Source organism: Haemaphysalis longicornis, unplaced genomic scaffold, assembly GCF_048455015.1.
Source record: "Haemaphysalis longicornis isolate Haplotype H1 unplaced genomic scaffold, Haemaphysalis longicornis Haplotype H1 scaffold_67, whole genome shotgun sequence".
NCBI classification, from domain to species: domain Eukaryota; kingdom Metazoa; phylum Arthropoda; class Arachnida; order Ixodida; family Ixodidae; genus Haemaphysalis; species Haemaphysalis longicornis.
In genome coordinates this window covers 1,243,444-1,267,013 of record NW_027526419.1, presented here as the reverse complement: position 1 = coordinate 1,267,013, position 23,570 = coordinate 1,243,444, and the positions used below count along the sequence as shown (strand labels likewise).

The window sequence follows — 23,570 nt, the reverse complement described above, 5'->3', positions numbered from 1 at the left end:
AAATCATGCTTACATTATGAGTTACTCCACCCTTGTACATGTTACGACTTTTTGCTTTTATTTCTGTTATATTACCTACCGAACTTGTACTTCTGTAATTATATGTATATACTCCTGTATGCCTTGGTCGCAAGAGACTGGCACTATTTCAAATAAATAAATAAATACCGAGTGCAGGTGGAACTTCCGCCAAATCTGCATGTTTGTGGAAATGCAGGGTGTTACACGGTCCTGGCTGTAGGGTACGCATTAATAAACACATCAGGGCAGCCTATAGGACAGCCCAAAACCTCCCTATTTTTACAACCACAGCAAGGGTCTTTCAACCATCTTATAAATACCCCTGAAGGAATCAGAGGCCACTGCTATCACAGATGTAGCATCCGGAAAAACAAAACAAAATTAGAACCAGTCGCCTAACGAAATGGGCGCCATGACGTATATGTCACCGATACAGCGACGTTCTATAAACACCCTCTCCCCAGCAAAACAGAGAGCCAAACCTACGCAAGAAGAGGCGACAAGCCAAAATCAAATTCATTCGAGGAAAGTTTCAAAACAATTGAAACTTTGTATAAGCCGACTCTAGGAGGTTTCGAACAACGACGGCAACAACTGTCGTAGTAGACTACAATGGCAATCACTGATTTCATTACCCTTCTACAGGAAGGAATAGAAAAAAATGGCAGCATCTCCACTCCGTGGATGATGGCGAGGGTGCGGAGTACCTTAACTCGAAATGGCATCCAAGTTGCGCCCCGGCCTTCATTCGATTTCAGCCGTGAGTGGCACCTTGACTATTCCCTAAATGAAACTGCAACTCACGGCTCAAATGGAATTTCGCTTGATTTTCGCTTGATGGTGGTGTGCGCACGGATGGACGCGGACGGATATTGGGAGGTCCTAAGGTACAGGGGGGGATTAAAAGAAATGCGAACAACGGAGCGCACAGCCTCCGACGGATGCCGCACCGTCTGGCTGCTCCGTCAGTAAACTGCGCGCATGCGTAGTTGTTGCGGAGCGTTTGAGAGTGTGGCCTACATTTATGGGAAATGCTTGATCAAGAAGCGACGCCGGTCATTTATTTTAAGGAGCCTCTTCACGCTGTGTCGCCACTGAGCAGGGTGATCGTTGAATGGCATCTGCTATCTGCAATCAGCTTGCTGCGGGCTTGGCTAGCGAATGTAGTAGATAACAGTATGCCCAGTGGCCACAGATCATAAAAAGATGCCTCAAAATAAATGACCCGCGTCCCCTCTTGATCAAGCGTTTCCCCAAACAGTAGGTCACAGTCTCAAACGCTGCGAAAGAACCACGCATGCGCGCAGTTTACTGACAGTGCAGCCAGACGGTGCGGCATGTTTCGGAGGCTGTGTGCTCCGTTGTTCGTATTTCTTTTAATCCCCCCTGTACTCCGCAGCGTTACAGGCGAGGGAATAAGCTGTTTGACTCTCGGGTACAAACTCACGGTAGTATCCCAATGGGTAAGACGACTGACACCAACTCTGTCTGGTCTAACAGACACAGGCTCGAATCGTGCCGGTGCCTGTGTGTGTGTGCGTTTTTTTTTCGATTGTAAATGCTATGCGCACGGACGGACATTGTACGGTCCTAAGGTACTCCGCACCTGAAACGAAAATCGGAGCCTTCTGATCCGCCTAGCGGAACTTTCGAATAGATACTTAATCATTAGATACCCTCCAAAAGGCGAAAATTCTCATTGCTGGAGCAGAGCACACTAAACGCAGGAGAAATATTCTACAATTCACTAAGATTCACGTCACTTTAACATTAACACCCGGATAAAGTGACCAGGGTCTCGAAGGGAACGATGCAGCCGACCGAGATCCACGCCAACTTCCATTTCGTGCTCCCCAGTGAGCATGACTCCCACACAAATTTGAGAGCACGCCCTCATCTTACGCACAGGGATTTCAGGCATCTCAACGCCGGGATCTCAACGCCGAAGGGATCTCTACATAGGTGATTGATTGTAGGGTTTAACGCGCCGACGCAACGCAGGCGATGAGGCGCGCCGTAGTGGAGGGCTCCGGAATAATTTTGACCACCTGGGGATCTTTAACGTGCGCCGAAATGTCGTACACAGGCGTTTTCGCTTTTCGCCTCCATCAGAAAAGCGGCTGCCGCGGCCGGGAATCGAACCCGCGACCTCGTGCTCAGCAGCGCAACGGGGATCTCTACATAGGGATCTCAACGCCGAAGAATCGAGAACTGCACAGGACACAAACCAGCACATATAGTCACAAACTTAAGTTAAGATGTTTGGTAAAAGCATTCGACATTAACGCATTATTACGGGGCGGAAAGGCAAAGAATATTGAACGAATATTGTGCCAACGTTCAATATTCGTTTCATCTTTGCCTTGGCGCCAAGGAAATATAACGCGGCTCGATATTCGGAAACATCCGTTATCGTCTAGGCAGATCGGTCATATTCCAGGATATGTTCAGGGGTGAAAAACTGAAACATTTCATATTACACTTATCTCGGCACATGACATGCTGCCCTGACCAACCTGACCTGACCAACCTGACCAATAGAAGAAAAAAAGCTCAGGCTTGAGCTCATCGTGTTCTAAGCATGCCAAAAAAAGCGAGCCAATTCACTCTGTGAAGGCGGTTGGAAAGCGAAGCTAGACACGAAACCCAAAACGGTTAGCCATGTGACGTCACTTTAATTCACACACGTGGCTCGACAGAGAATGAAAACAGATAAGTGAAATGCACTTAACCTCGCCCTTTATTACTTCACAAAGATATACTCTTCCAAGGATAAATCAATGGATGATTCCTGGACGGTGGTTGGTTGAGTTGTATTGGTGAAGCACATGAGTGCGAACTCTTTTTTATATAAAATTAAAGGCAGCTCGAACCCCTTGTCAAACGACATACGCCGCTGCCTTTACGCCGACCGACGACGTTGGAGAGGACGAGTAACCACATATCTTCGCAGCGCGCGCGTAAACCAATGCGCCGCGCAGTGTGGCTCGACTACCCCGGACTCAGCTTTGTTGCGCCCAGTTCTACATTTTAACTCAACTAAAACAAATAATGCTTATACTTAATACCGAAACAACTAAAACAGTTCTTAGGACATCAAAACGTTAAGAATTAGTATACTTATTTGGCGGGCAAAAAACCCTCCGCCACATGCAGCGTAAGCTGCCTTGCTTCCATAGTTGCTCATTTCTTCGCGGGTTTTGTCCGGTTTGCGCTCCCGATTTTACGATTTACTTCGTTTTATCGCACAATTCATAGTAAAGTTAGCTTGTTTATCAATTTTCTGTCTTATTATGCGACCTGGCCGCCAGATAACATGACCGCCAGAGGTGTACGTCAACACCGTGCGCCCGAAAGTTTTGCGTCGAAGTCTGGCGGGCTCTGACCTGGTCGCAACAAGCGCATAACAATGATTTCGGCGTACTCCGGAGTACGCCGGTTACATACGCGTTTACACCGGTTTACATCGTTGCGCGAGTACGTCGGTTTTACACGTGCATGTGGTTTGGCCTTAAGACACGAGCGGAACCGCGTTAGGGTTGGGCGGAGGAGACGAGAAAGGCATTTACGTGGCAAGCGCGGCAAAACACTACCGTTTGTGGACGACATGCGCAGCCAATTTTTTTTAAAGCAAAGCTTGACTACTTTCATCCAGCGGTTGCGCGGAGGACGCGCACTTTCATCTTTCCCCGGAAACACCCCCCAGCGACACACGCCGGACCCCCTTTCGGCGGTGCGCACAAGCCCCGTTTTCGGTCGTTCTGCTCAGCACGAGCGGCGGCCGCTGCCGAGGCTGCGGCCGATCAGCTGATAGGCATCCTCGGCGCAGTCGCCGTGAATGAACGCCGCGTTCGCCGGGCCTCCTCCTGTGAACGTTGCACGGGAGAGGACGGCTGAGACGTGGTCGGCGATACAGCTACGTCAAAGGTTAACCAAGCGAAAACAAGACTCAACCAGACTAAGCCAAGCTTTTACTTGCATATCCAAGGTTAGCTGAGCTAAACCGCGGCCTTTTTTTTTTATTAGGACACTTCAAGGGGCCCGTAAACACTTTCGGTAAATGCCTTTCACTTTTCCCTTCTCGTCTGGAAGCGGAGCGGCGGTAAGTGATTTGCTCGTAGCAGCAGATCCTCCGCCTGTTTCTGATTTGCTTTTGGGGCGATTACTTTTGAAGTGGCCGTCGAATGCCTTTATTGCTGCAGCAGCACGCAAGGCGACCAATTGCCGCCACACAGCTCTATAACGGCGTTATTGGAGCGCCAAGATCGAAAACGAGAAAAAATTTTAGAGTGAATTTCCAAGTTACATGCTGGGCATAGAACCGTAATTCTTGGCTGAAAAAATTCGCAACCTTCCATTCTAAGCAACAGATATGTTTGTTGACTATGCTATGAAACTGTTTTGAAATAACGCTGAAAAAGTGTAGCAGGGTCTCCTTCAATTAACAGGTATTTGTGCATCCTGTCGGACGAAAAAGGCACGAAATTCAAGCGGCAATGCTTAGTGCGCGCCAGGCTTTCAAACTTACATAAAGCAAGCCGATCAAACGCCACACGTGACTTCGACAAAACGACGAAAATTGTTCCGGCTTACTTGTTTCTTTAGCAGCTGTTCGGCGGGGAAGTCCCTCCACTGGACGGTTCCCTCTGGACACGCCTCGCCGTCGAACGGACACGTGCGCACTACGCCCAGGTCACACTGCTGGTAACAAAGGCCGCACAGAAAGTGTCCGCAGAGTAGGGCGCCTGTGCGCGTGGACACGTGTCCGCAAGCGCTGCAAACCCTGGCCGGGGGAGGTGGAACGACGAAGTGCAAGGGTTTCAAGTCCAGCTCCTCGGAGAAACCCCTGAGGATGCTATGCTGGTAGCCGGAAGGCATGCTTCCCCACTCGAGCACTGACGAAGACTTGGCTGGCTAATTTGAACAGTCCTGTCGTCTAAAACATTCACAGGCGTTGTTTAACGCGACAACTCTTCTATGACTCCCTTGTGAAGACAGTGCGTTCCCTCAATTTCGTTAACTGATTCTGCCAGGAAGCGACGCACGAAGCGCCTCTGGTAGTAAGAGTGGTGAGAGCAGCAGTGACCGGAGTCACGAAGAGGCAAGAGCAACTGGCAGCATCGTGGAAGGGACGGGAAATGCGTTCTCTTGCACGCGCTGGCCGCTAGCGGCACTGCCGCAGTTTCGTATTTTTCTGTATCCTCAAAACAGCAAAGCAGCCCAAAAACCCCCAGCGTTCAGCATTGTAAGAAATTTATCTTTTGTGTGCTTTTGTTAGTTATGGGTGTAATGAATGACACGAGAAATTTTCAATGGATGCGACAAAAGTGCTACGCTACCAGTTCCTGTCGCGTGGACGTTATGTAGACGGCACGCTGCGCTAGGAAGTAGCTGCGAAATCACAGCGTCAGCACGATTGGACGCGTTATCACGCCGCTGCACTAGCTCGTGCGATGCTGTTCTGTCGCAGCCAATACCTTGTAAACACAGCCCCGACTTTCCAGCAAGCGCGGAAGAGACGTGGCAGGGCGTTTATTTTGCTTTCCTGCATTAGGCCTCTTGTCATTTTCCGTTGCTCAGAACTGCCGCAGAGCAGCTCCGTAATTTATGGCCAAAGCGCCCGATTTTGCAAAGAAAAAACGCCGTTGTTCTTTCTGACGGATTTGGTTTCTTTACGAATTAAACCCTGGCTCCAGGAGTAAGCGACTAACGCGTAACCACCACGCTACATTATAGCTCGTTGGCACCGGTGCAACAAAAGGTAAAATAGCGCCTGCCGCGTTACACGTGAACTTGACGGCGTGTGTGTAGAACCGGGAACCCAGCCACGCAGAACTCTGATTCCGCGGAAGCATCGGGGTGTGTTAGCACTATGCTTGTTAAAGTATTCCGCGCCAAAAGTAAGTGAAAGCAAAGGAAGGGACGCAAGTACAATGCGACAGCAGAGAAGTACTTGATCACCAGGCCTTCGCCCTCAAAGCAAGTAAGCACACCCTAGAACCCCCGAGGAAATATTTTTGTTTTTGGAACTTCCTTTTCTGTTGCAAGAGCAGGTTTGGACTGCGCGGGAACTGCTCAAAACCGTTATGAATAGCAAATAAACTAGACCAAATATTAACAGCGGAGCGGTTGTGCAGGTGCCGTCAGAAGTAATTGGAGCACGGAAGCTGTGGCCGAACCGCATTGGAGCGCCGTGTAGCTGCACCGGCGATAAGCGAAAGGACGAGAACACGCATACTCGCCTGGCGACGGCGATAGCCCCCCTATACATCTCAAAACACTTCTTTTAAACAGTATTCGAGAATTCTTCGCAGCATACTAGAAAGGGCGATTGCACTGATAGCATACACACCCGAAATTTTTTGAAGAAAAAGAAATTGTCACTGCAGATCCTCGTGAGAACGCCGCTTCTCACTTCCAGCAGCTCGCGAGCGCTGGAAGTGTGCCAAAGACGTTGTCAGATGTGTATCTGCTATCAGCGCCATCGCCGATACCAGTATGCTGCGAAGAATGCTCGAAGCCAGGTCAAAAGAAGTGGTTTGAGATCTATAGGTTGGCTATCTCCCGTCGGAAGGTGCGCATGCGTGTTCTCGTCCTTTCGTTTGCCGCCGGTGCAGCATAGACAAAGAACTACTAGTAAGAGAGGACACTCCCATAGAGCCCTGCGGCCGAATTGGCAGTAGTGTAGTGTAGCGCGCCGAGCGGGTAGACAAAGTATTAACTGTTTGTTTTAGTTTCAAGGACACCGATTTTAGCGGATAGTTTGAATGGCGGGAAAGCGCTGCTCACGGCGAAGGGCATCGGTACGGTATTCGGACGCTTTCATGCATTAATTAGTGTTTATTTGATTATATCATTCTCAGGCTTGGTGCCCACGTGCTTTTAAAATTTGGTTTTGAAATGTGAAATTGCAATTTACAGTACTATTTACAGATGGTGAAGAATTCTGTCGTGTGTTCACATCTTTTCAAGCCACATAAATGACTTCATACATGGAGAAATATTTATTGCATGGCACTAAACGGAACAAGTTCAAATTGTCATCATCGTTTGCAATACACATATAATAAACAGTGGGTAATACACCACAACAGAGACAACACACAGTAGTGAGAGGAAAACATGTTTCCAGGAATGAAAAAAAATGCACAAGTAGGTGTACCACAACCACACAAAGGATTTGTTCTCCATGGTAATTGAAAACGCAGAAAATCCAGAAGATTCAGCCATCCACAGTTTTACTTGTATCTAAGACACCCTCAGACTCTGTGCGTTGTTGCAGTCATACGAAAATATCAACCATAACAAAATCTAGACACTGGGTACTTGCAACTGCTTACGACCACAACCTCCGCAGATAATTTTTTTAGTCTGGCAGTTTCTCAAGTTAAGGTGTGAAAGAAGTGAAACACTTGCGCACCGTTTATCAAAAAAGCTGTGAAAGCCTTGCTTATTTTATGAACTCTAATGAGGTCTATTGCCTCTGGGAAACTTCAAACCAGTAGCAGTAATTGAACAGAAATCATATTTGTGTGAATATACACACGCAAAAACGTTAAGAAGAAAAAATCAACTTCGTATTGGTTCCTTGCAAGGGTGCATTTTCCCAAGAAGCCGTGTTACCTTCTGAAAGCGTCACCTTCCCAGTAAAGGCAAAGGGCCAGGTAGGGATATTTTAGGTACGTGTACGTAGTCGAACGGCAGGTTCCACGCTCGATTAAGACACACAAATTCACGTTTTCTGCTGAAAATACGAACAGTCTAATATAAGAAACAGGGAAGCAGTATATGCTTCTTGTGTATGAGACAATGGTGATACATTACAGAGTCCCATAAGGTAACGCGACATTTGTAGGACCACGCGCCACATTTTTGCCATTTCGAACACGCAGTCGAGCACAATTTCAAAACTGCCGCGCACAAATGCACAACTGAACTTGACATTACTATGCTTTGCATCTCACAACTAGGCACCAGGCAGTGAGGAATGCTACTAGAGTACATTTTACATCAGGTATGTTTCGCAATCCACTATGTGCTATGACAGAGGTTAAAAATATCTGTGCCGCCTATATGCTCGCGGATTACACCGCATATGTGTATTCAGCATGGCATTATACATTTTATCTGCCTGATTAGAACAAGAAGAATTACAGTGCAATTTGGTTTACGAGGCACATCATCGGAGCACTGCGTATATTGGCAAGCTTTGCTTCACCTGAAAACAAAAAGTCCGGAAAAGGGCCACCACACTACACAGTCAGTGTACACTGCACTTACAACAGGTGCATCTATTTGCCACGATGCGAGTACACAATTCGCCAAAAAAATACCCGAAGGCGCAGCAAGAGAGCGATTATTTCGATCGGAAGAATAAACACGGACAAAGAAACAGAGTAGACGAGACAGGCGCTGGGAACTATTCACCAGCAAGCCCAGCAAGAAGTTCTTCACAGCTAAGACAGGCATCCTTGCTGAGGGCGTTATGAGCGCATTTGACAACGTAGGTCCCAACATGGTTCTCTTCATCTAGGTCACTCCAACAACACGCGGCACATACGGTGACAAACAACGACATTTAGCATGACCTCTTACCCTGGCAGTCTTCATATTGTAAAAGGGTTTTCGTGGATGTACTGTTTCACAATATTAGTGCTAGCAGCAACAATAATTTTCGAGTGGAGTTTGGAGACTGGACGCTGTTGTGAGTGGTTTTAATGAGATGAGGCACGTCAGAGATAAAAAAGTTTGTTCCTTGTGTCAACGATAGGGTTTTCACTTGTCACGCCTTATTGAGTGCCGAGACTTGCGTTCTATTTTCGGGTGCTAATGGCAAGGTTCAACAGATGGAATACAGTTGCGGTACCCATCAGGGGCATCAATAATGCAGCAAGAAGCATTGCAGGCAGTCATTAATACAACTGAATAACTCTGGGAGGACAGTTGGCGCGGCCATTTTTGTGAGTCGTTTGAGGGCAGGATCAATGAAGTCCTGTGCCATGAAGTGCTTACACCATCTTTGGTATGACGAATACAGCTGGCTGGTTGGCTCTGTCTTGAGGGCACCTGTAGACCTGTACAGGTGATAGGGGATATAGTACACAAGCTGTTTGCAATGACAGATCACCTGCGAACAGTCTGTAAATATCACTGCAGCTAGTACTCAAGTATCGCCTCCAGCGCATGCCATCTATTTAAAACATAACTTCTCTTATTCTATTCAGCAATCATGTAGTCGCGCTAATAGCAACACTACAAATATGGGTCTTTGTAATTTAGAAACACTGGTTAGGCACATTCTTAATGCAATTCAGCTATTGTTTGGTTTAACCAAAATGATAATGCTGCTCACATAGCCTGAAACCCTTTGTCTTTTTTGTGAAATCAGGACGAAAAGCGAGAGTGAACTGAACGTAATACAAAGCTTAAGCAAACCTGTTGCCCCACGGGCCCGTGAAAGAAACGCATCCCGAAAATGGGCACTTGGCGAAGGTATATTTGGGCGATGTGTGGGCACCATGGCAAGCAGCAGTGAGCGTCGTACTGATGACCCCAGAGGCCATGGACTCAAAAACATGACAAGAACACACACAGCTCCGACTGAATAGGTGCAATCTACACAATACGTGTTTTATGAAACTAGCCAAAATATGACTAGAGAAAAAAGAGCAAACGCTTGAAAAGCAAAACCTTGAAAAAACGGGAAGTGTAGAGCAGTTCTATGCAATGCCTTGACCCAGACCCACCGACAGAAGGCGCAGTGGTCTTGCAGACAGGTTCCTCTCCCTCCCCTGACGGGAGGAGGAGGAGAGAGAGAGCATCCTGCCGCTGGCGTTTAGCTCCCGATTCCTCTCCCGGGATGTGGTGTCATTTGACGCAGCAAGGACTATCCTGGCACGCGTGGTGGAGGCCATGCATCCAGATGTCCGAGTAGTCAGTGGCCAGGCCCCACGGGTCCTGCCCGGACGCACCAGCAGAAACGCCCAGTCGCTCCTGCTTCGCCTGCAGCTTAATTGCTGGAACGTGGGAGCCCGCCTGCACCCCCAAAGCCGCCGGGCGTCCCCCACCTGCGCCGACTGCCCAGATCCCGAGACGCTGGAGCATTTACTGTGCTCTGGCCACCCAGCATGACACCGCGAGGGCGGCACTCCGGGCCGCACTCCAGCGACTCGGTGCCACAGCCAACAAGTTGGAAGACTTCATGTTCCCCATGGACCGGACGCCATCCGACGGGAGGTCTTCCAGCACCTACTCAACTTCCTGGTTGTGACAGGACTAGCGGTGCGTTTGTAGCCGTCGAGTCGTTGACGAAACGAACGCGACATAGACTATAACCCACCATCCTTACGCTCTTCTCTTCCCCCTTCTATCTGCCTATCCTTTGAATCCCCACTCCCGTTCCCTGGACTGGGTGGTAGGAGGTTGAACTACCCGTTCAGTTCAACAATATCCCCACTTCTCTTCTCTTCCCTCCTTTGTTAGTAACTCACCACCACCCACCTTTACGCGAACAGCATAATCTACGCGGCGACGGCGCTGCCGTTCTCGTGAGAGCGCCCGTTGGCGTTGGAGCCGACACAAGTTACGTAGAGGCTAGAGCTCCGCTGGTTCAGCACATTTCACACTGGGTGAAACTGGGTTTTCTTTTCCTCTCTTACCCCTCAAAGCAGCCAAAACTACGCACATGCGTTTAGCGGACTATCGGCCTTTTCATTTCTTTTTAAAACAAAGCTTTTGTCCTCTACCAGCCAACGGTTCCTTCGTGGTGTGCGCGACAAGAAACTCCCAACGCGGTTGGGGCGCGGGAGGACGGTTTTCCCTCACGGAGCACAGTGAAGATAGCGCGGCGAATGGTTATTCAGCGTCCCCCGCTCGCAGGTGCCTGCTCACACCATCGGGCGCGTCGGCGGGACGGCTTTGTCGCCTGCTTTACCAACGGTTGTTTTGGGCCTGTTTTGGCGCATCTTCGCGCACATTTAGCCTTCCCTCGCACGGCTTGACTAAGTTGTTCGACAGCACCTCCTGGGTAACCCGGACCCGACGTAATTAAGCGGTTGTACGGCAAAGTTAAGTTAAGGATTGGTTTGCAGGGCGGGAAAGCAATATGTACAAACCACATGGAGACATTTGGCCTCTAGAGAAAGGCTACCTTGTGCGCACTGCTTGCCACGAATGGGACTCCGTTTTCTAAATTGGTGAATACCAGTTCGGTTGTGTTTTAAGAGGCATTACAAAAGCCGAACGGAGCAGCTGGTTCTGATAAATTGCTATTATAAAGTTCCCTCAGCTTTCTCGCAAATCTCAAACTTACTGAACTTGTTAAAATCGGTATACTGGGAATCAGTAAGCTTACATGCCGAATTGTTCCGGTGTCTGCGCTTGACTCGCGCGGTGATGTAGCCACGACCTAGCACATCAGGAAAGCTAGGTTCTGCTGTCTCACCCTTGGAAAGACGCTTCCTTCCGCTTTCTTTCCGCCGACGCACGGCCGGGCTACAGCGGCGCCGTTCGCCACTCTAGCCCGACCATGGCCGACGCTGCTGCGTTCTGGACGCCGCCCTAGCAATTTAAAGGTAACGCCTGCCATAATCTCTTGTTTCACTCTTTTTAAAGCCATGTGTGTAAATTCAAGTGACGTCGAATGGGCAATTGTTTTGGGTGTCGTTTAAAGCTTTGCTTTCGAACGAACGTCACAGCGTGGATTGGAGCTAATTTTTTTTTTTCAGCTCGTTCCCTCCGTCACGTGGATGGTACAGATACAAGTGTTCTGTTCGAGGCGGAGACCTACGGCAGCGAAGTTCCTATATTTTGCTAGAGGATGCCTATTGTGCCATTCTTTCCAAATAAAAAAAAACAAAAGCGAGTTAGTATGACCATTTTGATACAAGGCAGGCCTTAGTGTCCAAAAAGACCTGCAATATTATCATCCGTGACAGTTTGGCTCCGGATGGTGGGATTAACTCCGGTCCTGTCGCACGTTTAGCAGTGATGCTAAAGCGCTTGTTTGTCAGAGTCGCCTTGAAGACTTATGACTAAGTGCGCAAAACCACTTCGGTCTGCGTAGCTATCGTTATAAGACCAAAATTTATTAGTGTCAGCGGCTTGTGGAGCCTAGTTCCTGTAAATTCTCACCGAAAGGATACTAGAATTTAGCTAGCTTCCCTTCTGATCATCAAATATTTTTCAATCAATCAATCTTGAGAGAATTGGCCCAGAAGAAACAGGAGCTCCTAGTTACATGCTATGCTCGGGAACAAGCTAAGAACGGCCATAGCCGATGTAGTGTATCACTCTTTACAAGCGGCAAACCTGGATGTCAACGCCCTCGCGCGCGTTTTGAAACGACATTGCGATTTTTCACACATACCGTTTCACATACCGTTTCACATTTCACACATACCTTTTTCACACGTACCGCTAAGTCCGAAAAAAAGCCCACCCAAAGTACAGAAATATCAAGCGAAAAATCTGGGATGGGTGAACTTTCGAGTAAAGTGGCAGAAACCAGAAAAAAAAGTGGCCGCACCGCCAAAAAAAAAACTGCGGATATGTAAAAGAAAACACAATATATTGGCGAAATTTCGGGTCAAGGGCGGGAAGGCCAGATAAATGACCGCATCAACGAATAAATAGAGGACTCGCGTTTGTTTTGTTCACTTATCGGCGCTAAAGCCATCGATTTTACGGGGTGGGCGATCTTTCGGGTATTTTAGTTATTGAATATTTCCCCCCTAATGTGGGATGGTTCATGTTTCGTAGGAGGGCGTTCTCTTGGAACTTTACGGCCGTCTTTTTGTAGCGTGAGCTACACTGGCCGAGGTTGAGCAGTTTCGCGTGGCTCCTGGAGAGCCGTGCTGCGCATGCGCGAGGAGCAGTGAAGTCACACGGCGCAAAGAGCGTTGCTCGCTGCCCGGCGTCTCTCACACACCCCACGCGCCCAGCGTCTTCGCCGACCTCCCTTCCGAACGTGGCGACCCGGTCCACTTGATGATCATGCGAGGGGTGGCCGCGTGTGGAACCGATGGCTCGTGCGTCGCAACAACACCGGCATGCGCCTGTGGAACCAGCTTAGTTCTGGGCCGATTGGTGACGCTGCGCCGGGGCCGCTTTATAAATATTCATGTGTCACATAATGCGTATACCGTCCGTGTGTCATTGAAGCAGCAGTAAGCATGATAATCAAGCTAATCCTAGAAAAACAGGAAAGCTAAGAATAACCAGCTAAGCCCTAGCTCAGACTACGGATATCCTGGCATAGCCGAGCTAACCTACTGCTAATATTTTTAGTTGGTGCAGAACTTTACAAGGAGATTAAGTGCGAGCAATCACGGTAGTGACGCACGTCACGTTCAAAATCCTCGCTGTAAGGCACTACTTGCGTCGCGCGGAGTAACAACCGGGTGGGGTGATGAGGCGCAGCGGCAACTTCCGTTGGGAATATTGGGCTGTCAGAAGCCCTAGGATTTAAAGGTATCACAGAGGAAGTTAACTTCAAGGCTATCGATTGGACGAAAAGAAGATTAGAATGCTGGTGGACGAAAAGCAGAGAGGGGAATATTGCCTAGGACAGTTACCACTTGTAACAGAAAAAAAAAAGTATTTTGTGCCTAATAAGCTTTTTGTGCCTGCCCTAAGCAGCGCTAGTATTGAACCAAAAGTGTAAAACATAGGTATATTAGTCTTTTTTGGTAAGATGACATGTCATCACCCCAATACAAAGGGGAAACCAATAGAAATCATCATCATCATCATCGTTGCCGTTCTCAAGTGGTCCCCGAGCATAAGAATGCTGACTCATGTGGCCTGCTTGTTGTTGCTGCTGAAAAGGTTTACTGAGAAAAAATGGGGAAGAATTGGGTTCATAAAGAGTAGCAATAGTTAGCCATACTATTTCAGTGGGTCGCGGGCCGTGGCTGCAGTCTTTGCCCGCAGAATTCGCTGTAAAAATTATAGCTGTAAAAAGTGGATTCTCTACAATAGAGCATATCCTGCCTTCTGCTTTTGCTACAAAGACATTTTTCACCACACGTCCTTGCACCACATGGAGTAAACGTCCTTACTAGGCTAGCTCACTTGGTATTGCTCTGGCTACACAGGCTTTTGCAGCAGTGACACGGGTTTCGTCACCCCGCTTCCATGCTCAATTTCCTGACACCTGCCCTCTGTGTAGGGCTGTTGCGCGAAAAGTACTTGTTGTCATTCTCGCACTTTTTCTAGACCTGCTTTTGTAGACCTGCCCACCTCTACGAAGTGCCAGAGCAGGACACATTAGAGGCACAGGTGTACGCTCGTTGAACGGACGGTGTTAAATAGAGACCGGAACTTTAGGCACGAAAAATCCAGGTTTTAGGCGCCTATATTAGGCACTGAAAACAGCCATTTAGGCGTATATAGGCACTAAATACTCTCGTTTAGGCATATATAGGCGCAGTTCGTGTTTACTTCAGAAGCATATTTTAGCACATTTTTGTTTACTTGCAGTAAAACCGTGGACAAATCGTGTGCTGGGGCAAAGCAATTTTATTCGGAAAAATAGGCCGCACAAGAGTTGCCATGTTAAAATTTACGTGAAATTGAGTGGGACTCACCACCAAAAGGAAAGACTGAAATCCACGAAAAATGACCCCAATGTCAATGATTTGCTGCTTGAAGTGGTACCCCCTTTCAGTCGATAATTGTGTACGACAAAAACAACGCTCAACGTCCACGCAAGTTGGGGGAGCGCTCTTGTACTTCTGGACCCTCCATGAACTCATTAAATCTGGAATATGACAACGTTTGCTGATGAGAACATTCGGCAGATATTTTGCCGTGTAGATTCCAGAAATTTTACGCCAGGCAGATTTAATCAACCCGTCCTTCGGAGATAGTGGCGGATCTGTCCTGGACCTCCCAAATGAGCTCAGCAGACAGAGTGGCGCCAAAGCTCTCAGCTGCTGAAGTTCCTTCTGCTAAGAATGCGAAATAAGCACATGAATGTGCGCTGTCACGTTGAAGTGTAACGTGGTGCAAATACTTTGGGCGGCGACGCTTTTGGAGATTGCAAAGCTATTGATAGAACCGGAGTGTTTTGTGTTAGTTTGAGCACTCAGCCGAGTCCCTGAAAGTGGAACAACGGGTGGTGGTAGAAGAGGCAAAATCGGTAACCACCCCTTTAAGACAAAACTGCGCTTCGAATGAAGATCTTGACTGCAACAGATTATTCACTGACGGAGAACGACCTTCCCAGCTCTTCACAACACCGATGAATCCCATGGAGTGTATCTCTAAAAATTATTGCGCCAATTTGTCACGCAGATGCAGATCATTAGCGAAGCTGCGGGAATAACGCCATTGAGTGACTGTGCACTATATGCCGATTATCAACAGTAGAGAGCACGCAAGATTCTTTGGAACTAACTCATTTACGCTAAGTTTCAAAATGCGCTTAAGGATTACCCGGCACGGCAGATGACGGGTGTCACTACTAGATTACTTGTAAAGGGCTGATATACCCATTCCAAAGCTCCGTATCTCGTTCATTCTTCGTGCGACACGCACTGCATCTTGCCAGTCGGTGCTGTACCTGTTGTCGGCGGCTGACAGTGCACGTGCTCGTGGCGTCACCTTAAAACTTTGGTGTCTGAGATTTGCACGTAGGTATACCCCTAGGAGGCGTCTTTCACCTTGACCGATGTGTGCGCGGCTGTATCGCGTTCGTTTTTTTTTTTTTTTTCGCTTCTTGTTTTAATGGCCTGTAAATAGATGGGGCAACCGGAAGAAGTTTTCGCTGTTGGTCTGCAGGCACAGTGCGTCAGAAGCACATAGAACAAAAGATTTCGTGCGGAAAGGGGTGACGTCGGTGAGCTTGGCAGTGGTGTAGCTGCGTACGGGTTTTTCTAGCGGCTCGGCTGAGGTGGCAAGTTCGAGTTGGTTGCAGTTTGGGCGTGGTTTTCGCTTCTCGGCGTGACTGGCACGACGGGCTGGTTTTTTGTGCAAACGGCGTCAAACTCCCCGTTGCGGTCTTCTGAAGTGAGAACAGCCCCTGCAGGACACCGATTCAAACATAAAAAAAGGCATGTATAACACAAAGCAGGTATTTATAGGCGCCAAAAAGCCCATATAGAAAAATAGGCGCTAAAAATCCGACATAGTCAGAATAGGCACTATAGGCACGATAAACTATTGTTTAAAAGGCTCCCCTTCCCTTAGTTCGGGCTTATATATTTAATAGGCTTGATACGGACCGAAGGAAAAAAATTGGCATTTTGCCTAAAGTTCCGGTCTCTAGTTAGGAATACTGCTTCCCTACCTCGCTTGTTCCTTTCATCAGGTCGAACAAGAACTGACTGAAAATGTTTCCTACCGGTAGGTTCACCGGGCTTACTTCTTATCCCACCTATAGGTTGTCCGTGGTTTTCGGGCACGCGCTTTACAGAAAAATTCCCCCGCATTTCCCCGAGGGGGAGAATGTGAAAGTGCGAATGCACGGTTGTCGGCCCGCTTGCGGCGCTTGCGCTCGGCCCCCGCAGCCCACCGCCTCGCCGCCTTCTCTTCCATCTCTTCCATCGGGTTTGTAGTATCACGTGTACACCACGCAGTTATCAAGCCGCTATAACGCCGCTGAGTCGCCAACGCACGCCGCTGACGACGTAGTTTGAATGCGTTAAAGATATAAGGCGCGTCACTAACACTGATATTAGCGTCGTGTCCGTGGCTTGGTCGGTAGAGCGTCGCGCTGCGGCCGCAAAGTCCTCGGATCGAAACCTGGCGCCGGATGCTGTTTCTTTTTTAAATATAGAGGAGCACTGCGGACGCCAACGCCGCCGCCGCCAGCGGTGGATGGTTTGGGGTCGCTTATAATGTGCATTCGCACTTAAAAAAAGTGGACGCAGTTTGCGCTAGTGGTTCAAGCTTGAAGAAACCGCAGAGCAGGCGGCCCTCTCCCTTCGTCGGTTAACTGGCTGTTGTCACCTTACATGGAGATTGCAACTTGCCGCTGAAAGTTCTCAATGACTGTCAGGCCCGGATCGTTTTGTCCGCAGCCTTTCACGTGTCTCCCAAAGTGGACCGGGTTAGCACGCGTTTCATCCCGCGGCTACACAAAGATTTTGGTGACGTAATATCCGTCACGGGAGTGACGTCGCCAGAAAAAGTGCCATTGACGCGGCGGCACCCGGTTTCGATCCCACGACTCACAGATTATGGCGACAATTACCGACCCATTCCCTCCCCACCAGACACGTCCTCCACCACATCTATCCCACATTATATCCCCGCCCAAACTGCCCGGCATGTGGCGCTCGAGATACCACGCCACACGCCATTTGGGAATTCCCCTCTTTACCCCCGCTCCATTTACCCAACCCTCCCACTACCTGGCTGGAGGTGATCGGGAGCTCCTCGCCCGAGCTACAGCTCCCGACCGCCACTAGGGCTCAGGATTACCTGGCGCGCCTCCCTAACCTGAGGGACACTCGCAAGGACTGAGCCTCGTAAGAAAGTTACTCTCTCTATCTCTCTCTCTCTCTCTCCCTCTCTGGCCGCAACGGGAAGTACGGGGCGCTCTTCCCACTCCGCCCCGAGACGCGAGCATATGCTACGAACGCGCCTTATGTACTTCGCTGTGACTCATTCATTCATTCAGTCGCGTCTCGAAAAGGCGAAGCGAAGTAGCGCATCATGACGATAATGAGCGCCGAAAGTTGGCTCCTCGATGCCGGCGCCTTCGTGTAAGGGGGACGCGCGTGAATGGAGGCACCCTGCCCTGTTTTTTTTTTTGTTTGTTTGTTTCTTGCGTGTCGGTGTCACTTCGTCTGGCGGGGTCAGGCTCGCGAACCCTTCGCACAAGAAGAAAATTCCTTTAGCATTCAACTGCTCCTGCCAAGGCCCCTTTCACTTTCGTGTTTGGACGATTCCTATGAAAGAGGGTACAACCAATTTTTTTGCTATCCCGCCTGGGCCGGCGGGGACTGAGGGTGGACGGACGATAACAACACAGCACGCCGATCGTCGTGATAGTGAACGCTTTATCAGGGGGATGAAACTCCGCCGTTTTTCTGTCCCGTGACTGCAGCGATCCTGACGTTTGGGGGCTGTACTACATACGAGCATAAATGAACGTTGTTGTTGTATTTTATATTTATTACCAGGTTACTTATTAATTACGGAGTTTTTAATATACAAGTGAACTGAAAATTTGAAGTTCGATACTGCGAAAATACGAGCGCCACCCGGAGTTGAAAACCGGAACCGCGCCTTTCTGCTTCGCACCGCTGAAAAGGGGCGTTTCTTGTCGCGCCCACAGATATGCTGCGATCCACAGTGTTCCGAGGGCCGTTTTTACCACCGTAAAGTTCGTTCCATCGAAACAGACGCATGAATGGATTCGCGCCATCATCAACTATTGTGCTGTGCTGAGTGGTGTCAAAATTCTTCACGCCAGGCCGCATAAAATTCTTTTGGATCCCGGCGGACGAAAGGTACGATCTGCATGCTACTCGTTTTGCTTTTCTACGCTTGCACGAGATAGCAGGATGCGGTTGCAGCAGTAGCTTTATAATTTAAGTGAGCATACACGTGCACTATTTATTTATTACATTCTGATTGTCTTCTTTGACTCTTGAATTGCACATGAAATGCGCGGCAGAGCATCTGGTAATTAATCCAATGTCTACATTAGCTACACACGTTTGTTTATACGTGGGTTATTATTTAATGCGTTTCAAATGTATGTTTTGCGTTTTAACGCAAGTGAATGCACGGTATGCAGCAATATGTATATGAGGCAACATATACAATAACTAACAGTGTGAGCCTATCTGCACTGTTTTTATTAGCTTTTGATTGCCTGCGTTTAGTTTGTTTTCGTAGCATGGTTTGTTGTTGTTTTTATATTATTAATATTATTGTAAATATTATAATTATTATCCGTATTGTTATCGTTTTTATTATCAGCCTATTTGGGTCTACAGCTGGAGGAAGGCATCTCCCATACACTTATGGCTCAAATGGTGGGTCCGCAGGTTCATATCGTGTTGTTAGCACTAGGTTAACTAAGTAGTGACTACATAAATTATTTTATTGCGTTTCAATTGTGTGTTCTGCATTTTCTCTTCACGTGAATCAACGGAACATAGCAGAATGAATTTGTAGCAATAAATATACAAACTAAGCAATTACTAGCTGTATATGCTTATAATACAATCATAACTATGATTCCGCCACTTATAATTTATAATTTACGCTTCAGTTCCGTGCTTAGAGTTTCAGCTTTAAGTACACGAACGATATATCCAAAAAAAAACGCAGTCACAGCTATAAGCCGATAAATACTTTGACAATGCAGGCTTAACCTTCGCTAGTAATTATTTATAGGTTTTTAAATAAGGTTTTAATAAGCAATTTACTGCAGGGCCCGAAAAAACCTGAGGAATACATAGTGCGCGAAAGTATATATGCATGAATAATTGCTTAGCGATTCTGGTGTGGGATGGCTGCTTTTGTCTGCAGAAATGTATTTTGGATTAGGAGGAAAGGTGGGTCGTTGCCACCGAACATTATGATCGCACAAATAGGAAAGCGTATCCGCGTCTCTTAATAATAAAGAGTGCTTTTAATTTAAAATTTGCCTTTACGATTGGTGTTGTCAAAAGTCGTCTTTGTAGCCAAAATCAATTTAAGAAAGAAAGATTCTCAATATATCAGATAACGCTTATTTCGGATACAGATGCCGGATTTCACTCAAAACTATGTGCGTCTGAAAGCAGCATTAAAGTTATTATTCATCATCATCTTAAAGCTAGTATTCATTAAAAGCTATTAAAGCTAGTATTCATTCTAACCCAAATATACAAATGTGCTTGTTGATGTTCCAGATCTCGCGTTTGGCTCCAGTGTGCGAGAAGGCAGGACCTGGCTCATTTACCACCTCGACAGATCTACAGCAGCTACCGGATGTGTCCTGCCCATTTCACCCGCGGAGACTACGCGGACCTTGGACAGACAAGGCACAGGACACATATGCACTGGCTGGATATCTATTATTAGCATGCGGCCATGTGCCATACACTTTTGTTTGCCGCTAAAAGCGCAAAATAACCAAGTTGTGTTTTTACTGTATGAATGGTAAATTTAGGCAATAAAAATTAAAATAACTCTACTCTTTATTCTTGTCTAGGTTGTGTGTACCAATAAACCAAAACAATGTCGTACTTAGAAAAACTGGTGCAAACAGAAGTGGACGCGCAAAACTTCATCAATCAGAGCATGCGCAACAGGAACAAGGTCGTGCGCTGGCCGTCTGAATATCTTCCACTTGCTCAATTTACCTTGCATGTGCGTCCCAATTGAATTTGACGCTAAACTACCCCCCGCCCGCTCGGCTTTTCAGTCCTAACTAAGATGGCGTCTCCCGGTGCATGTCTGCCACGCGCCGCCATGTTTTTAGTACCGCCCCCAAACACCAGGGGTTTGTCTGGCGCTGCGAGCGAATTTCGCGTCCCATGCAAGGTATAGGAAGTTTCACTCCCCTGGCTTTATTTTGTGAGCCTCGCCTTTTTATAGCGGTGGCTCAGGAAAAGGAAATACCACGTGATGTACTGACGTCACGGTAACAAGCTTCCAAGTTTGCAACTTCAGGCTACAACAGTTTTATGTTTATTTTTTCTGGCAATGCAATACGGCGGAACTAATAGCTTAAACAGCTCTGCTGTTTCAAAAAACCTACAGCAGAAAAGAATGAATATATGCACCTGCAAAAAAATCTCCTTTATCTTCAATATCTTGCTCATAATACTAACAAAAACGAGAAAGCACGGTAGAATAAAGGTTGGCTCGGAACAAAGTTTTTTACTTGCAGAGGGTAGCAACGAATAGCGGGTCTGCTGGGGTGATTTACATCGGTAAATTACCCTATATAAATGGGGCAATTCACATCGACCCTTTCCTCCACACCTCCCTGGTCTCCGTGTTTCAGCACATACAACCTTCGCAACGCAACCACGGCGACTGAAACGCAACTGGCCAAACCGTGGAATGGTGCGTGCCCTAGAGAGACCGGTGATTACCTTATATATTATTGCGTCATTTTACTACAGGGCATAAGTAAAAGGGAAACAATGGACAAAACAGGACAGAGGTACGACACAGAAGGAAAGAAGAAATACACCGGCGATTACCTAATTGGCGTGAGACTTCCCAGTGCCACCTTCTTTTGAAAGATGGACAAGGGTAAGTGACCGTTGTTTAGCCTTAACCTTTATCACCAAATGAGTTGAAAGGACACATTGTCCTAGCCAACGCCGTGCTTGCCATATTAAAGGATTAGTAAAAGGCAGGATCCACTTTTAAATACCTCACGGCTAAGGTAACGACCCTTCCCAGTCCACTGCGCTATGCGTAAAGGGATCTCGTTTTTCTTGAAACACGAGCACCACTTTTTAAGTGCGAATGCACTTTATAAGCGACCCCAAACCTTCCACCGCCGGCGGCGGCGGCGGCGTCCGCAGTCCTCCTCTCCCTAGCAACGGCGTGGAGCGGAGAGGAGCGTCGGTAGCAACGGCGCGGTGACGTCACTTCACCACGTGACCACGCTCGCTCCGCCTCCTCGCCGTGGCTGCGCGGGTGCGCGCCGCTCCCCGCACCGCTCCTCGCGCCGTGACGTCATGGTATGACGTCACAGCGCGCCTCCTCTCCCCAGCAGCTGCCGCGCGCCTCTCTCTCCACCGTGACGTCACACTCTCTCCTCTCCCCCTCGCTCGGCTGCAGCTGCCGTGCGCCGCTGTCCCTCTCCCCTTGCGCTCGCCTCCTCTCTCAGCCACCTGGCTCGGCGCGCTCGGCGCGGCGTACCCCCCTATATATGCAGCGATAAACTGCCAGACCTCCGTGGGTCGGCTCGCGCGCGCTCACGGGCGAATGCCAACGGATTTTAACTTTACTCCCCCTCATAGCATCACCCCGTGCATTCGCACTTAACCATGTTCACCCTCGGGGAAATGCTTGGGAGTTTTTTTTTTTTTGCCCTTGCTTGCTTGCTTTCCTTTCAGAATCATATATGTGTACATATATACCTGTTGTGGAAGGTCTAACAAAGAGTCTTACACGAGATTGTGTTCCACATATCTCCCACAACGTCTTAAAACAGCAAAACCGGTGGCGAAGGGTGCCGTACTTGAAAGCGTAGAAACACATAGATGGGCATTAAAACTGATAGCTGGAGTGCTCCAAATCGCGATTTAACACGGCACCAGATCATAGTTCCGCAGTTGCGCCATCAATCATGAAGGAAGTCTTCCTCGTGAAAAGTACAGACGCCGAGTGGTGCTACAATGGGATTCCTAAAGTGTCACCCAGACGTTCCTTGAAAGTGCATTTCACAGTGGTTGATGAACACGTTTTCTTTTGGTAAGGTACTTCGTCGTGACATAGGGCTGGGGAACCTAGCGAAAATCAGCCGCAACGAGATCATGTAAAACATTTTCACTGCTCACAAATGACGCGCGCCGACGCATAAATGGTGAACCAAAATGGCTTCCGGTTGCCACCTCTGAAGGCTTGACTCTCTGCAGCATTCATGAAAATTCAGTTATTTCACTTCTGAGTTACAGAGGCCCTCCTGAAATGCAAGCGACATCGCTTGTTTTGGATTTTACGAGGAATATTGACTATATTTCGAATTTCAAGACCCTTCAAGTCAGGCGTCTGGCGTTCAAGACAGGCGTCTGGCGGAGGGTATGACGTTCCAGGCACACCATCTTATGTACAACTCTTAATGTACAACCCAATGAAACTACTGTCTTTTACTGTCTTTTTGTACTGTCGTCCGCGTTCTTACGCTATTTGTTCAAATGATGTATAGCCAACTAACCCAAACCCAAGCCTTACTTAAACTGCAATTCACTCGCATCCATTAAACAAGCTTCCCGGCATTTTCTTAGCCCAATTTATTAGGGCGTCCCACGATATTCATTTGGACCGCAAGATGACAGACTTCAAAATTTTGTCGTTCGATTTCGTTTACGATGCTCTGCATGAGGAAACCTTCCCCAATTTTTGTTTTCTTCGTTTCACATTGACAGAACCTTCATCTATACCGTTACGGTGTATGAAGAAGGAACACAAGAAAGTTGCCAGAGTTTCTTTCAGCGAGCGTCGCCTATTGCCAGCCCAACACCGGAAGCAATATTGTTGTCCGAATGCAGTTCCAAGAGTGGGCACTCACGCAGTCCAAAAATAATGAATTACTATATATTTGCGCACGGTGGTGCTTGCTTCAGCAGTAATCTTCCTACTTTCAAATAATAGGTCTTAGACAATACTTATGCACATTGGTAGAAGTGTCGCTGTTTGTGACACGTCTGTTTGAAACTGTTCGTGGTTTTCTAGACTTGTTTAAAAATGATCAGGTCCAAATCTTTCCCTCAACCTATGACATGTCCAAAATTCGCGTAAATCGCATTAAGCTACATTTGTATGCGTTCAATGCTAGTAACTTTTTTCGTGGGACAGTGCACTTTTTGAAATACTTCCACTGCAGTCAAGTTAAACTTTATGTGGGCCGAGGTTAATGA

At 47.8% G+C, this 23,570-nt stretch overlaps 1 protein-coding gene and 1 long non-coding RNA gene across 3 annotated transcripts in view; one reads left to right on the top strand and one right to left on the bottom strand.

Moving 5' to 3' along the window:
• Positions 1-23,570, bottom strand: part of LOC144144264 (uncharacterized) — a 53,123-nt gene that overhangs the window by 6,011 nt on the left and 23,542 nt on the right. Inside the window, exon 1 of one of the 2 annotated variants that reach the window (XM_077675633.1) lies at positions 4,615-5,102. The exons of the other annotated variant lie outside the window; for it this stretch is intronic. Within the exon in view, the coding sequence (XP_077531759.1) occupies positions 4,615-4,899 (285 nt within the window). The 5' untranslated portion in view covers positions 4,900-5,102. Of the gene's footprint in view, positions 1-4,614; positions 5,103-23,570 lie in introns of those variants that run through there. 2 annotated transcript variants of the gene reach the window in all.
• LOC144144227 (uncharacterized) lies at positions 18,188-20,132 on the top strand. The gene is made up of 3 exons (XR_013317202.1): positions 18,188-18,482; positions 18,958-19,013; positions 19,878-20,132. It is a non-coding gene; the product is annotated as an uncharacterized LOC144144227 (long non-coding RNA).